At 48.6% G+C, this 15,511-nt stretch overlaps 1 protein-coding gene across 2 annotated transcripts in view; it reads right to left on the reverse strand.

Annotated features, from left to right (window-relative positions):
- Positions 1–7,119: 7,119 nt before the first annotated feature.
- LOC149435359 (protein delta homolog 1-like) overlaps positions 7,120–15,511 on the reverse strand; it is a 46,431-nt gene continuing 38,039 nt past the window's right edge. For both annotated transcript variants that reach the window (XM_089662733.1, XM_089662732.1), the window contains one exon: positions 7,120–11,451. In XM_089662733.1, coding sequence (XP_089518859.1) covers positions 10,746–11,451 — 706 coding nt within the window. In that variant the 3' untranslated portion in view covers positions 7,120–10,745. The remainder of the gene's footprint in view (positions 11,452–15,511) is intronic.

Consider the following 15,511-nt stretch of genomic DNA (forward strand, 5'->3'; position numbering starts at 1 on the left):
ATGTCCCCTGCACTACTTTTGTCCTCCACAAGATGTCCTCTGTCTTCTGTGAATCTCAGCCACTACACAACCTGGAGGACTGAGGTCATAGTGGGCGTGTACAGTGACATGGACCCGCCCCCGAGGAGACGTTCACTCTGTAGTGACTGGAAGGCTGGAATGAAGACGCTCTCTCAGGGACTGGCTGGTGCGGTAGAAGATCGGGAGAGGAAGGGCATCCATGTGACCGGCCAGAGGACATCGGTAATTCTATATATATAGTACAACCAGCATAATATACATACGGGGCCCCTGGGGGTGGGGCCCCTGGGGGTGGGGCTCACGGGGGAACACAGGGCCCAGAGTTGGACTTTTAGCGTAGCTGCAGCATTTGATGGATGGCCTTCATGGCTCACTGATCAGTTCCCCTCGGGGCCCATTCACACCAAGCCAGAACGCATGGATTGCACCCTGCCGGTGTGGGCTGTATGACGCATCACAGTTTTTTTTATTTTTTAACTTTATTAAACCTGACAACCTGACAGTTCATTTAGCAATGTGTGGCAGTGCGTCGCGTTGGATCGTGATGGCGCATTGGAGCACGATATATAAACACACAACACATCCTGTCCTCCAACGTCCTCTGATGTTCTCCAAAGTTCTCCGATGTCCTCCGATGTCCTCCGATGTCCTCCGATGTTCTCCGATGTTCTCCAAAGTTCTCCGATGTCCTCCGATGTTCTCCGATGTCCTCCGATGTTCTCCGATGTCCTCCGATGTTCTCCGATGTCCTCCAACGTCCTCCGATGTTCTCCGATGTCCTCCAATGTTCTCCGATGTCCTTTAATGTTCTCCGATGTCCTCCAATGTTCTCCGATGTCCTTTAATGTTCTACGATGTCCTCTAATGTCCTCCAATGTTCTCCGATGTCCTCCGATGTCCTCCGATGTCCTCCGATGTTCTCCGATGTCCTCCGATGTTCTCCGATGTCCTCCGATGTTCTCCGATGTTCTCCGATGTCCTCCGATGTTCTCCGATGTCCTCCGATGTTCTCCGATGTCCTTTAATGTTCTCCGATGTCCTCCAATGTTCTCCGATGTCCTTTAATGTTCTCTGATGTCCTCCAATGTTCTCCGATGTCCTTTAATGTTCTACGATGTCCTTTAATGTTCTACGATGTCCTCTAATATCCTCCGATGTCCTCCAATGTCCTCCGATGTCCTTCGATGTTCTCCGATGTCCTCCGATGTTCTCCGATGTCCTCCGATGTTCTCTGATGTTCTCCGATGTTATCCAATGCCCTCCAATGTCTTACGATGTTCTCCAATGTTCTCCAATGTCCTCCAATGTTCTCCAATGTCCTCCAACATCCTCCAACGTTCTCCAACGTCCTCCAATGTTCTCCAATGTCCTCCAATGTTCTCCAATGTCCTCCAACATCCTCCAACGTTCTCCAACGTCCTCCAATGTTCTCCAATGTCCTCCAATGTTCTCTAATGTCCTCCAATATTCTCCGGTGTCCTCCGATTTTTTCTGATGTCCTCTAATGTTCTACGATGCCCTCCAATGTTCTCCAATGTCCTCCAATGTTCTCCGATGTCCTGCAATGTTCTCCGATGTGTCTTCCATTGTTCTCCAATGTCCTGCAATGCTCTCCGATGTCCTCCAATGTTCTCCAATGTCCTGCAATGCTCTCTGATGTCCTCCAATGTTCTCCAATGTCCTGCAATGCTCTCTGATGTCCTCCAATGTTCTCCGATGTCCTCCAATGTTCTCTGATGTTCTCCAATGTTCTCCAAAGTCCTCCATTGTTCTCCAAAGTCCTCCAATGTCCTCCAATATTCTTCAATGTCCTCCAATGTTCTCTGATGTCCTCCAATGTTCCCCAATGTCCTCCAATGTTCTCCAATGTCCTCCGATGTTCTCCAATGTCCTCCGATGTTCTCCAATGTCCTCCGATGTTCTCCAATGTCCTCCGATGTTTTCCAATGTCCTCCGTTGTCCTCCAATGTTCTTTGATGTTCTCTGATGTCCTCTAATGTTCTCCAATGTCCTACAATGTTCTCCAATGTCCTCCAATGCTCTCCGATGTCCTCCAATGTTCTCCAATGTCCTCCAATGCTCTCCGATGTCCTCCAATGTTCTCTGATGTTCTCTGATGTTCTCCAATGTCCTCCAATGTCCTCCAATGTTCACCAATGTCCTCCAATGTTCACCAATGTTCTCCAATGTTGGTGTGAACCAAAGAAATACGACATGTCATCCAATGTTCTCCAATATCCTCCAGTGTTCTCCGATGTTCTCCATTGTTCTCCAAAGTCATCCATTGTTCTCCAATGTCCTCCAAAATTCTTCAATGTCCTCCGATGTCCTCCAATGTTTTCCAATGTCCTCCATTGTTCTTAAATGTCCTCTAATGTTCTCCAATGTCCTCCAACGTACACCAATGTCTTCCAATGTCCCCCAATGTTCTCCAATGTACTCCAATGTTCACCAATGTCCTCCAATGGTGGTGTGTACTGAAGAAATATGACATGTCGCCTTGTCTGTACGTTGGGATTGCACTGGTGTGAATGAGCTCTTAAATGCGTTGAACATGGCAGATTCTAGTCAGGGTTCAGGTAGACAATGGCACGGCAGCACTCACCTGGAACAGGTACAGTACCTATATGTGCGCACACCTGAACAGGTACCATGCCCGGCATGCTCTGCCAACGTTTGGCTCTCCGGTGTGATTTACGGGTGCGATTTGGGGGCCGTATATTTTGTGTTGATTCAGTGAAAATGCCAGATTTTTGTTTATTGGCTCAGAGCTTGGAATGCGTGGCTCCGAAGGTGGAAAAATCCAATGTCCTCCAATGTTCTCCTATGTCCTCCAATGTCCACCAATGTTCTCCAATGTCCTTCAATGTTCTCCTATGTCCTCCATTGTTCTCCTATGTCCTCAAATGTCCACCAATGTTCTCCTATGTCATCCAATGTCCACCAATGTTCTCCAATGTTCTCCAATGTCCTCCAATGTTCTCTGATGTCCTCCAATGTTCTACAATGTTCTCCAATGTTCTCTGATGTCCTCCAATGTTCTACAATGTTCTCCAGTGTTCTCTGATGTCCTCCAATGTCCACCAATGTCCTCCAATGTTCTCTGATGTCCTCCAATGTTCTCCAATGTCCTCCAATGTTCTCTGATGTCCTCCAATGTTCTCCAATGTCCTCCAATGTTCTCTGATGTCCTCCAATGTTCTACAATGTTCTCCAATGTTCTCTGATGTCGTCCAGTGTTCTCTGATGTCCTCCAATGTCCACCAATGTTCTCTGATGTCCTCCAATGTTCTCCAATGTCCTCCAATGTTCTCTGATGTTTTCCGATGTCCTTCGATGTCCTCCGATGTCCTCCGATGTCCTCCAATGTCCTTCAATGTTCTCCAATGTTCTCTGATGTCCTCCAATGTTCTCCAATGCCCTCCAATGTCTTACGATGTTCTCCGATATTCTCCAATGTTTTCCGATATTCTCCCATGTTCTCCGATGTTCTCCCATGTTCTCCGATGTCCTCCAATGTTCTCCGATGTCCTCCAATGTCCACCAATGTTCTCCAATGTTCTCCAATGTTCTCTGATGTCCTCCAATGTTCTCCAATGTTCTCCGATGTCGTCCAATGTTCTCCGATGTCCTCCAATGTCCACCAATGTTCTCTGATGTCCTCCAATGTTCTCCGATGTTTTCTGATGTCCTCCAATGTCCTCCAATGTTCTCCAATGCCCTCCATTGTCTTCTGATGTTCTCCAATGTTCTCCGATGTTCTCCGATGTCCTCCAATGTTCTCCAATGTCCTCCAATGTCCTCCAATGTTCTCCAATGTCCTCCAACGGTCTCCGATGTCCTCCAACATTCTCCGATGTTGTCAGATGTTCTCTAATGTCCTCCAATGTTCTCAGATGTCCTCTAATGTTCTCCGATGTTTTCCAATGTTCTCCAATGTCCTCCAATGTTCTACGATGTCCTCCAATGTCCTCCAATGTTCTCCGATGTCCTGCAATGTTCTCCAATGTTCTCCGATGTCCTGCAATGTTCTCCAATGTCCTCCAATGTCCTTCAATGTCCTCCAATGTTCTCCAAAGTCCCCCAATGTCCTCCAATGTTCTTCAATATCCCCCAATGTCCTCCAATGTTCTCCAATGTCCTCCAATGTCCTCCAATGTTCTCCAAAGTCCCCCAATGTCCTCCAATGTTCTTCAATGTCCCCCAATGTCCTCCAATGTCCTCCAATGTCCTCCAATGGTGGTGTGTACTGAAGAAATACAACATGTTGCCTTGTCTGTATGTTGGGATTGCACTGGTGTGAATGAGCCCTGAAATGCGTTGAACATAGCAGATTCTCGTCATGGTTCAGGTGCGGTGGGTTCAGGTAGACAATGGCACGGCGGCACTCTCCTGGCACAGGTACAGTACCTATATGTGCGCTCACCTGAACAGGTACCATGTCCGGCATGCTCTGCCAACGTTTGGCTCTCCGGTGTGATTTATGGGTGCAATTTTGAGGCCATATTTTTTTTGTTGATTCAGTGAAAATGCCAGATTTTTGTTTATTGCCTCAGAGCTTGGAATGCGCGGCTCCGCAGATGGAAAAATCTCTCGGCTCTGTTCTGCGAGTCTTGCGACACCGTCCGACGTCATCGCAAAAAGTTAATGACCTTCTTTCAACATCCATACAACGTGGGAGCAGAAACATATGCTGAATGTTTATTGCTCTAAGCCTATAGATTGCGTGCAGCCAATGAGACTGACGTGTCCCGGCCCCCTCCCCCACCAATGAAAGACAACCACCAGAGCAAGGAAAAATCAACCAATTTACTCTTGTCTTGGAAAAATCGGAATTGCAGAATTGTATTTTATTCTGCATCCTAAAGAGGAACTCCGAGCAGAACATACACTAAAAAAGAGATTGCCCCTCCCCCACTAAAAAAGAATCACCAGTAACCACCTGAAGAAGGATCTCCCCTACCCCCTGAAGAGGAATCACCCCTACCCAACCGAAGAAGGATCACCCCTTCTTCCCTGAAGAAGGATCACCCCTACCCTCTGAAGAAGGATCACCCCTACCCAACCGAAGAAGGATCACCCCTACCCCTCTGAAGAAGGATCACCCCTACCCCCCCTGAAAAGGGATCACCCCTTCTCCCTGAAGAAGGATCATGCCTTCCCCACTGAAGAACAATCACCCCTACCCCACTGAAGAAGGATCACCCCTACCCCACTGAGGAAGGATCACCCCTAACCCGCTGAAAAAGAATCACCCCTACCCCACTGAGGAAGGATTGCCCACACTCCACTGAAGAAGGATCACCCCAAACCCGCTGAGGAAGGATCACTCCTACCCCACTGAGGAAGGATCACCCCTACCCCACTGAAGCTGGATGACCCCTACCCCACTGAAGAACGATCACCCCTACTCCACTGAGGAAGGATCACCCCTACCCCCCTGAGGAAGGATCACTCCTACCCCCCTGAGGAAGGATCACCCCTACCCCACTGAAGAACGATCACCCCTACTCCACTGAGGAAGGATCACCCCTACCCCCCTGAGGAAGGATCACCCCTACCCCACTGAAGGATCACCCTTTCGCCCCTGAGGAAGGATCACCCCTACCCACTGAGGAAGGATCACCCCTAACTCACTGAGGAAGGATCACCCCTACCCCACTGAAGCTGGATCACCCCTACCCCACTGAAGAACGATCACTCCTACTCCACTGAGGAAGGATCACCCCTACTCCACTGAGGAAGGATCACTCCTACTCCACTGAAGAAGGATCACCCCTACCCCACTGAGGAAGCATTAAACCTACCCCACTGAGAAAGGATCACCCCTACCCCACTGAGAAAGGATCACCCCTATCCCACTGAAGAAGAATCACCCCTACTCCACTGAGGAAGGATCACCCCTACCCCACTGAAGAAGGATCACCCCTTCCCCCAAAGAAGGATCATCCCTTCCCCACTGAGGAAGGATCACTCCTACCTCCCTGAAGATGGATCACCCCTACCCCACTGAGGAAGGATCACCCCTACCCCTCTGAAGAAGGATCACCCCTACTCCCCTGAAGAAGGATCACCCCTACTCCACTGAGGAAGGATCGCCCCTACCCCACTGAAGAACGTTCACCCTACCCCACTGAAGAAGGATCATCCCAACCCCCTTGAAGAAGGATCACCCCTACTCCACTGAGGAAGGATCGCCCCTACTCCACTGAAGAACGTTCACCTCTACTCCCCTGAAGAAGGATCACCCCTACCCCTCTGAAGAATGATCACCCCTACTCCACTGAGGAAGGATCGCCCCTACTCCACTGAGGAAGGATCACCCCTACCCCCCTGAGGAAGGATCACCCCTACTCCACTGAGGAAGGATCGCCCCTACTCCACTGAAGAACGTTAACCCTACCCCACTGAAGAAGGATCACCCCAACCCCCTTGAAGAAGGATCACCCCTACTCCACTGAGGAAGGATCGCCCCTACTCCACTGAAGAACGTTAACCCCTACCCCTCTGAAGAAGGATCACCCCTACCCCCCTAAAGAAGGATCACCCCTACCCCCCTGAAGAAGGATCACCCCTACCCCCCATGAAGACACACGGGATTGTGCAATAACCTGCATGTTCTAATGTATACCAGCCCTGAAATGAATGGATTGTCAAAACTGGACCAGACGGGAAAGTGCGGGAAAGTGCGCCTTCTCTAAGAACCGCCCTTTATAAGAGAATACAAAAGACTGGGACAGCAACATTTTATAAAATGTATCAAAATGATGTCCAAATCACTCACCAATCATGTGACTTCAGTCATTCCAATGCTTTCCATTGGCGCTGATGCAGACCCTTCAGTCCTTTTCAGCGCCGTGTTGGTTGAAGAGCTCACAATCTCACCGTTTTTTTTTTGGTGGATGAGTTGGACTTCGTTTTGTACATTTGATACAATGTTGATGTCACAATGTTTTGTATTTCTGCATTGCGTCATATTCATAGATTTCTATTTATGTCTTTTTTCCTGGTGATGATTATTTCGTTTATATGAATTTCCTCATTTCATGATTTTAATATTTCTCTGACATCATAAAAGGCCAATAAACACCCCGAAAATGTATTTAAAATAGTTTTTTTATTAATATCGATTAATAAATCTGTCAGACTTCCAGGAAAGGTTTTACAATGGCGTTGTGGTCGTTGGGGACAGATCAGCACTGCGAATGTCTCTCGTCTTCCATGGAGGGATGACACTTGGTGGCACATTGTTGCATTTGTAGTCCATATATGGGGGTCACTGATCCTTTCTGGGTCTTTGGGCGGGGGGGGGGGGGCGGTAATAAATCTCAGATGTATTGATGGAGGAGCTTACAGGCAGAAATGAGAAAGAAAACACAAATAAGTTCTGTAAAGCGAATTGTCTACCTTCGTGTAGACCTGAAATTGTCTGCATGTGGAACGATCGATAGAATTCTTGTTTTGTTCGTTTTTCCAGCCAAGGATTACATTTCCACATCCAGTATATTTGTACCTTCGTTTACATCTGTATACAGGTGACCACAGACGCACATTTTCCTGGTTTTGGTCAACAGATCTGAATGCAGCTCAATTCTTCTGATCTTCACACGTTGTATAGACACCTCGGATCTGTACACCAAAAACGGGAAAATGATCTTCTGTGGTCACATGTACCTATACACGTGTAAACGCACATACATGTATATGTATCTTCATGGATAATATAGTGCTCTGCTTATAAATATACCACATTATTTAACTGGACTTGACATGGCCACCCACACAGCTTCTTTCCCTCTCCCTGGCCTCCCCTGGAGGAGGAGAAGCCATGCAGGGAGATAGTGAAGGGAGAGATAGAGAGACTGCCACAGGATGCTTTGGCAGTACTGTGATTGAAGACATTGGAAGCCAGAGGAGGGCCCCACCCAGTGCCCAGGGGTACAGAGGAGAGCAATGATTGGTTGCAGGGTTGGTAGACAAAGCCTACTGGAGCATGGGAAAGACCTCTGGGAGCCAACTGGAACTATGGTGGATGTAGTCACCAGGAGACAGCCTCTATCAAGCCAAGTACTGGATGGGACTACAAGACCAAAGAAGACGGTGCAGCAAAGGAGGAAAAATAAAGAAAAGCCAGGGGCTCGGGGCAGTCTCACCTAGGAAGTGAGAGGTGATGAATGGAGAGGGCTGGTAAGATGGAGACACTGCCTGCTGTGGGTGTTTGCCACGGTGCCAGAGAGATGCTGGAATGTCACATTTGCATGGAGGTCACAGCTGTTAGAGAGATCCAGTGAGCTGGAGGAATGGGGCAGCATTGGTTCTGTAAGAGATCACCATAACTGGGTCCCAAGACTCCACCAAGGCCATTGGTTTTGGACTCCAGTGACCAGGAGAAGGTTTATTTACAGACTGCATAATGGTGAGAGGCCGCTGGCTACAGCTGCATTACCTACTTCCCAGGGACAGTGTCACTTTACCTTTAGATATAGTTTGGGAATGTATGCCTTGTACCATGAGATCCTAAGAACTATGGGCCTAAACGGTTAAAACTACACTGGCCAGTGGGAGGGGTTTGGAGAAACGGAATGACCCTTTAGCGCCCAGTACCACCCATTTAGTTAGGGCCCCCTCCCCCAGATCCAGGGTTCAGGTGCAGAGACACTTGGTCCTCTCATTGTTTGTGGTATTGTACAAATAAATTTGTTTTATCGTTTATTGCTGTTGCCATTAATTTCCTGTTGTTGCCTCGAAGGGTGTTTATCCCAAATAAATCCTCCTTCCTCAGCCTTTGTGTTCTTCAGAATGTGTGGCATTGCCGGAAGGGTCATTGTCATCCTGAATCAGGGGACCTATCCAATCAGGGGACCCATCCAATCAGGGGACCCATCCAATCAGGGGACCCTACCAATCAGTGGACCCAACCAATCAGGGGACCCATCCAATCAGGGGAACCCATCCAATCAGGGAACCCATCCAATCAGGGGACCCATCCAATCAGGGGACCCGTCCAATCAGGGGACCCAACCAATCAGGGAACCCATCCAATTAGGGGACCCAACCAATCAGGGAACCCATCCAATCAGGGGACCCAACCAATCAGGGAACCCATCCAATCAGGGGACCCAACCAATCAGGGAACCCATCCAATCAGGGGACCCAACCAATCAGGGAACCCATCCAATCAGGGGACCGTCCAATCAGGGGACCCAACCAATCAGGGGACCCATCCAATCAGGGGACCCATCCAATCAGGGAACCCATCCAATCAGGGGACCTATCCAATCAGGGGACCCATCCAATCAGGGGACCCATCCAATCAGGGGACCCAACCAATCAGGGGACCCAACCAGTCAGGGGACCCATCCAATCAGGGGACCCATCCAATCAGTGGACCCAACCAATCAGGGGACCCAACCAGTCAGGGGACCCATCCAATCAGGGGACCCATCCAATCAGGGGACCCATCCAATCAGGGGACCCCCCATCCAATCAGGGGACCCAACCAGTCAGGGGACCCATCCAATCAGGGGACCCATCCAATCAGGGGACCCATCCAATCAGGGGACCCCCCATCCAATCAGGGGACCCATCCTTCAGAAGGTTTAGCGTAGTATAACAATTTTGGTGGTTACATAAGACATCTATAAATCCATACTAATCAAAAGGACAGCTACAAAGGAAAGAGAAAAAGAGAAAAGAAACCGAGGGATTCGATGCCAAAGAGGGGCAAATTCCGAGACAGTTGGGTGCTCCGGGGTTATGATTGTCACAGGACAGGAAGGCACAGACACCAATACACATATCGATACGAGTGGTAACTTCTCCACACTCTACTAAACTTGTGTTGTTGGTGGCCTCATGGAAGAGATTTCCTACCACTTCCCTCTTGTCCTGACAGGAAGTCAAAGGAAATCTCCTCATTAGGCTCCACGTACACTAGAACATTCTTCTGCTGGCAACAGAAAAACGCTCAATGCAGCAAAAACGTGTGTGAACGCGATACCGCGTCTATCACTTGGACGTTCTGTTCAATTCATTGGCCAGAGTTCTTGCCATTGAAATGAATAACCACCAAAGAGCTAAATGCGGTGAACGCTTAGTCGTGTTTACACGCCTTTTTGCCGCGTTTGGCGTTTTTTGGCCCCTAAACTTTGCTGCTGTTAACCTCTGATAAAAGTCTACGTGTGCATGGACCAGGGGCGGACTGACCATTTCGAAACTTGGGCACTGCCTGAGAGCCCGGGGTCAGTAGGGGGCCCCATGAGATGCCCCTGGTACCTTTTTCATAGGCTTTTTTGAGTTTGGGCAAGGACACAGGGGCCCCGTGATCCCCTATTGCCCGGGGGCTCAGTGAGTTGTCAGTCCACCCCTGGCATGGACAAACAGGCTTTTCTTGAGCTGGGTTCAGGGGTTTTGGCAACAAAAACGCCAAAAGTTCTGGAACTCACGCTTACGAGCGGCAGTGGACATGAGGCCTTGTAGTTACAGATGGCAACAGAAAGTTGTCATTGGCTCTAATCATTCTGCACTCCATCCACGATGAAGTTAAACACTGAAGAAAGTATGACATGATTTATCTCATCACACCCACTCATGTCTGAAAATATCCATTTTAGACAGCCTTGCCCTTCCCCCAATACACTATTCTTGTTCCCGGTATAAAGTACGGCAGTCACAGAGATGAAGATGAAGAACATCAAGTAACAAGAACAGGTCCATGTTCCCTTCTATATCGTAGTGTAACTCCGGCTGTAGTTTGCCATTTTCACCTTTTCAGGAAAGATTATTTTGAGCTCATTTCCGGTCTCTCGGCTCGCTTTCACGCAGAAATCTTTTTCCTTGTGAATCAAGTGCCTGTACTTGGCGTTGGCAAACCACGTTTTACATTTGGAGATGAAGACGATCCCTATGGAGATGAGGATGATGAGACAAACGATGAAGCCGAGGATGATGAAGCATATGATTTCACTTCGGCTGATGAGAAGTTCGCTCTTGTGGATGGTCTCCTTCATGATGATCTTCAGGACCTCGTGGGCAGGGTGCTGTAACCCCTTGTGGTGTGGTGGGAGGTTATAGCTGGGCTTATTATTTCTCTTTGTAGGAAAAGCACAGGTGGCGCCTGAGTATTGTGGTGGACAGGAGCATTGGAACCTGTCCGGCTTTTCATAGCATGTTCCACCATTGGTACAAGGGTTACTGTTACACCATGAAAGACGTTCAGAGCAAGAACGACCACCAAAGCCAGCTGGACAATGGCAGTGAAAGCTCGGGCCAGTGTCTGTGCAGGTTCCTCCATTAGCACAAGGGTTGGGGCTACAGTCATCCTTGTCCAATTCACAGTAGTCACCTGCGAAACCATCAAGACACCGGCATGAGGCATGTCCAGAAAAGCCATTATTGTCCATGCATGTCCCTCCATTTTGGCATGGAGACCTGGAACAATATGCAAAGAAAATAGAAAAAAATGTAAGGAAGATTATTCAACACGCTGCTAAAGGCAAAGCATGAGGAACACTTAAGTGCAAGGAAACATTTTTTCTGTGCCCCCTCTGATTTGGTTTCACCTTCCTACGAGGACCTATAAGGAGGAATGGGTTACCACAAGCATACCTGCCCTTAACTCATCCTTTGCTATATATGTTCCAGTATGGAGACTCTGAAGTATAAGGGTTAAGACTGCTCTTTATGGAGGAGCCGTGGCAAAGCAAGCTAGCTGGTAGGTGTGCTGGGAAAATGCTTGGTGGAGCCATCAAGCAAAGGAACTCTGGCCTCATGGACAGGGGGGAGGGAGTAAGTGGAGCCATCAATCAAAGGAACTCCGGCCTCATGGACAGGGGGGAGGGAGTAAGTGGAGCCATCAATCAAAGGAACTCCGGCCTCATGGGCAGGAGGAAGGGAGTTGGTAGAACCACCAAATCAAGGAAACTCCGGCCTCACTGACAACGTTGAATAAAAGCCAATGCTGATCTCAGGAAATCAGAAATTCTATTCTTATGTTTGTCGGGTTCAGTGGTATCTAGCAACAATTCTGACCTCATGGAGAGTAGAAATGGAGTAGGTGGAGCCATCAAGCCATTGAACTCTGGCTTTATGGACAAGGGAAAGGGAGTTGGTGGAGCCGCCAAGCCAAGGAAACTCCGGCCTCACGGGCAGGAGACAGTGAGTTGGTGGAGCCATCAAGACAAGGAAACTCTAGCCTCATGGAGAATAAAAATGGAGTAGGAGGAGCCATCAAGCCAAGAAAGCTCCGGCCTCATGAACAGCAGGAAGGGAATCGGGGAGTTATGAAACCATGGAACTCTGGCTTCATTTACAAGAGGAAAGGAGTTGGTGGAGCCATCAAGCCAAGGAAACTCTGGCCTCATGGACAGTAAAAATGGTGTAGGTGGAGCCATCAAGCTAAGAAAACTCCAGCCTCATGAACAGAAGGAGGGGAATTGAGGGGTTATCATACCATGGAAATCTGGCTTTATGGACAAGAGGAAGGGAATTGGTGGAGCCACCAAGCCAAGAAAACTCCGGCCTCATGGACAGGAGAAAATGAGTTGGTGGAACCATCAAGCCAAGGAAACTCTGGCCTCATGGAGACTAGAAATGGAGTAGGTGGGGCCATAAAGCCAAGAAAACTCTGGCCTCATGGAGACTAGAAATGGAGTAGGTGGGGCCATCAAGCCAAGAAAACTCCAGCCTCATAGACAGGAGGAAGGGAGCTGAGGAGCCATCAAACCAAGGAACTCTGGCTTCGTATACAAAAGGAAGAGAGTTGGTGGAGCCATTAAGCCAAGGAAACTCTAGCCTCATGGAGAATAGAAATGGAGTGGATGGAGCCATCAAGCCAAGAAACTCCAGCTTCATGGACAGGAAGAAGGGAGTTGTTGGAGCCACCAAGCCAAGGAAACTCCGGCCTCATGGACAGGAGGAAGGGAGTTGGGGAGTTATCAAACCATGGAACTCTGGCTTCATGGACAAGAGGAAAGGAGTTGGTGGAGCCATCAAGCAAAGGAAACTCTAGCCTCATGGACAGTAAAAATGGTGTAGGTGGAGCCATCAAGCAAAGGAAACTCTGGCCTCATGGACAGTAAAAATGGTGTAGGTGGAGCCATCAAGCAAAGGAAACTCTGGCCTCATGGACAGTAAAAATGGTGTAGGTGGAGCCATCAAGCTAAGAAAACTCTAGCCTCATGAACAGAAGGAGAGGAATCAGGGGGTTATCAAACCATGGAACTCTGGCTTTATGGACAAGAGGAAGGGAGTTGGTGGAGCCGCCAAGCCAAGGAAACTCCGGCCTCGTGGACAGGAGAAAGTGAGTTGGTGGAACCATCAAGCCAAGGAAACTCTGGCCTCATGGAGACTAGAATTGGAGTAGGTGGGGCCATCAAGCTAAGAAAACTCCAGCCTCATAGACAGGAGGAAGGGAGCTGAGGAGCCATCAAACCAAGGAACTCTGGCTTCGTATATTATTATTATTATTATTATTATTATACAGGATTTATGGCACCAACAGTGTGCTCAGCGCTGTACAATATAACGGGAGACAATACAGTAACAATACAGTTCAATACAAGAGGGATATGAGCAGGGGCGGACTGACAACTCATGGGGCCCCCGGGCAATAGGGGATCATGGGGCCCCTGTGTCCTTGCCCAAACTCAAAAAAGCCTATGAAAAAGGTACCAGGGGCATCTCATGGGGCCCCCTACTGACCCCGGGCCCTCGGGCAGTGCCCGAGTTTCCAAATGGTCAGTCCGCCTCTGAATTTGAGGGCCCTGCTAGTGGCAGTAACTGTGGGGGATGGACTGGTTGGAAGAGTAGAAGATTCCAGTATTAGCTGAGGGCAGGATAGGCTTTCCTGAAGAGATCGGTTTTCAGAGACCGCCTAAAAGTGAGCAGAGTAGGCGATAGTCTGATAAATTGGGGTAGAGAGTTCCAGAGGATGGGGGAAGCTCTGGAGAAGTCATGGAGACTAGCATGGGAGGAGGAGACAAGGGAGCTAGAGAGTAGGAGGTCTTGCGAAGAGCGAGAGTACGGTTTAGGTGATATTTAGAGACAAGATTGGTGATGTAATTTGGGGCGGAGTTATAAATGGCTTTATACGTTATTCTTAATGTTTTGAATTTTCTCCGTTGAGCAATTGGAGGCCACTTGAGGGATTGGCAGAGAGGGGTGGCAGATACAGAACGGTTAGTAAGGTGGATGAGTCTGGCAGCAGCATTCATGATAGACTGAAGAGGGGATAGTCTCTTGGGGAGTTGGGGAGCTATCAAACCATGGAACTCTGGCTTCATGGACAAGAGGAAAGGAGTTGGTGGAGCCATCAAGCCAAGGAAACTCCAGCTTCATGGACAGTAAAAATGGTGTAGGTGGAGCCATCAAGCTAAGAAAACTCCAGCCTCATGAACAGAAGGAGGGGAATCAGGGGGTTATCAAACCATGGAACTCTGGCTTTATGGACAAGAGGAAGGGAGTTGGTGGAGCCGCCAAGCCAAGGAAACTCCGGCCTCATGGACAGGAGAAAGTGAGCTGGTGGAACCATCAAGCCAAGGACACTCTGGCCTCATGGAGACTAGAAATGGAGTAGGTGGAGCCATCAAGCCAAGAAAACTCTGGCCTCATGGAGACTAGAAATGGAGTAGGTGGAGCCATCAAGCCAAGAAAACTCCGGCCTCATAGACAGGAGGAAGGGAGTTGAGGAGCCATCAAACCAAGGAAACTCTAGCCTCATGGAAAATAGAAATGAAGTAGGTGGAGCCATCAAGCCAAGAAAACTCTCAAGGCTCAAGGCTGCGTCGGTGCTGGTCATGTGACTCCAGACTGGCCATTCAAATCATGTGACTAAATGGCTAGGCTTTTGATCGTGTGACCATCACTGGAGGGAGTCTAGAGCAGCATTTTTCCAGGAAAAACAGGTAGATCATCGCATTCCTTTGTTCTTCATTAGATTTTCTTGATATGTACGGTGAATAGGGTAGGCGGGGGGTTAGAACCTCTGGCAGGTTTTTATTGTCCCCGGTGAAGATATTCACTCTCCTCTACTTGTTCTGGTGTCTGTGGTCACTGAGACAGAAAGTAAAGGGGAACCCAACATTTGACACCAGAACAGAAGACGAGGGTAAATTCTCCGATGAGGACGCCTGTTCTGGTGACAGTCCTCCAATGGAGTCCTTCCTTCTTGCAGCGATTTCCGCTCTCACTTCCTGTTACAGCGTCAAGTAAATGGACAGAAACAGCCAATCATAACCTGGTGGGGAACCCTTCCTTTCTCTATACTATGCCAGTTCTATACAATCACGTATAGGAATCCATTTATAATTAATTTGCTGGAAGAATGTCACAAGTATTTGCCCGGCCATGACGCCTTTTCTCTGTAATTTCTCAACGCCCTCTATTGGCCATAATGCGGTATTTTCCTGAAATACCTTTATCAGGTGATATACCATGTTGTGGCCACTAGATGGTGCAGGTGATCATAGGAAATAAACCTATTAAACAAAAC

The sequence above is a fragment of the Staurois parvus genome, unplaced genomic scaffold (genome assembly GCF_062004578.1).
Source record: "Staurois parvus isolate SC_StPar_1 unplaced genomic scaffold, SC_StPar_1.0 ptg001529l, whole genome shotgun sequence".
NCBI lineage: Eukaryota > Metazoa > Chordata > Amphibia > Anura > Ranidae > Staurois > Staurois parvus.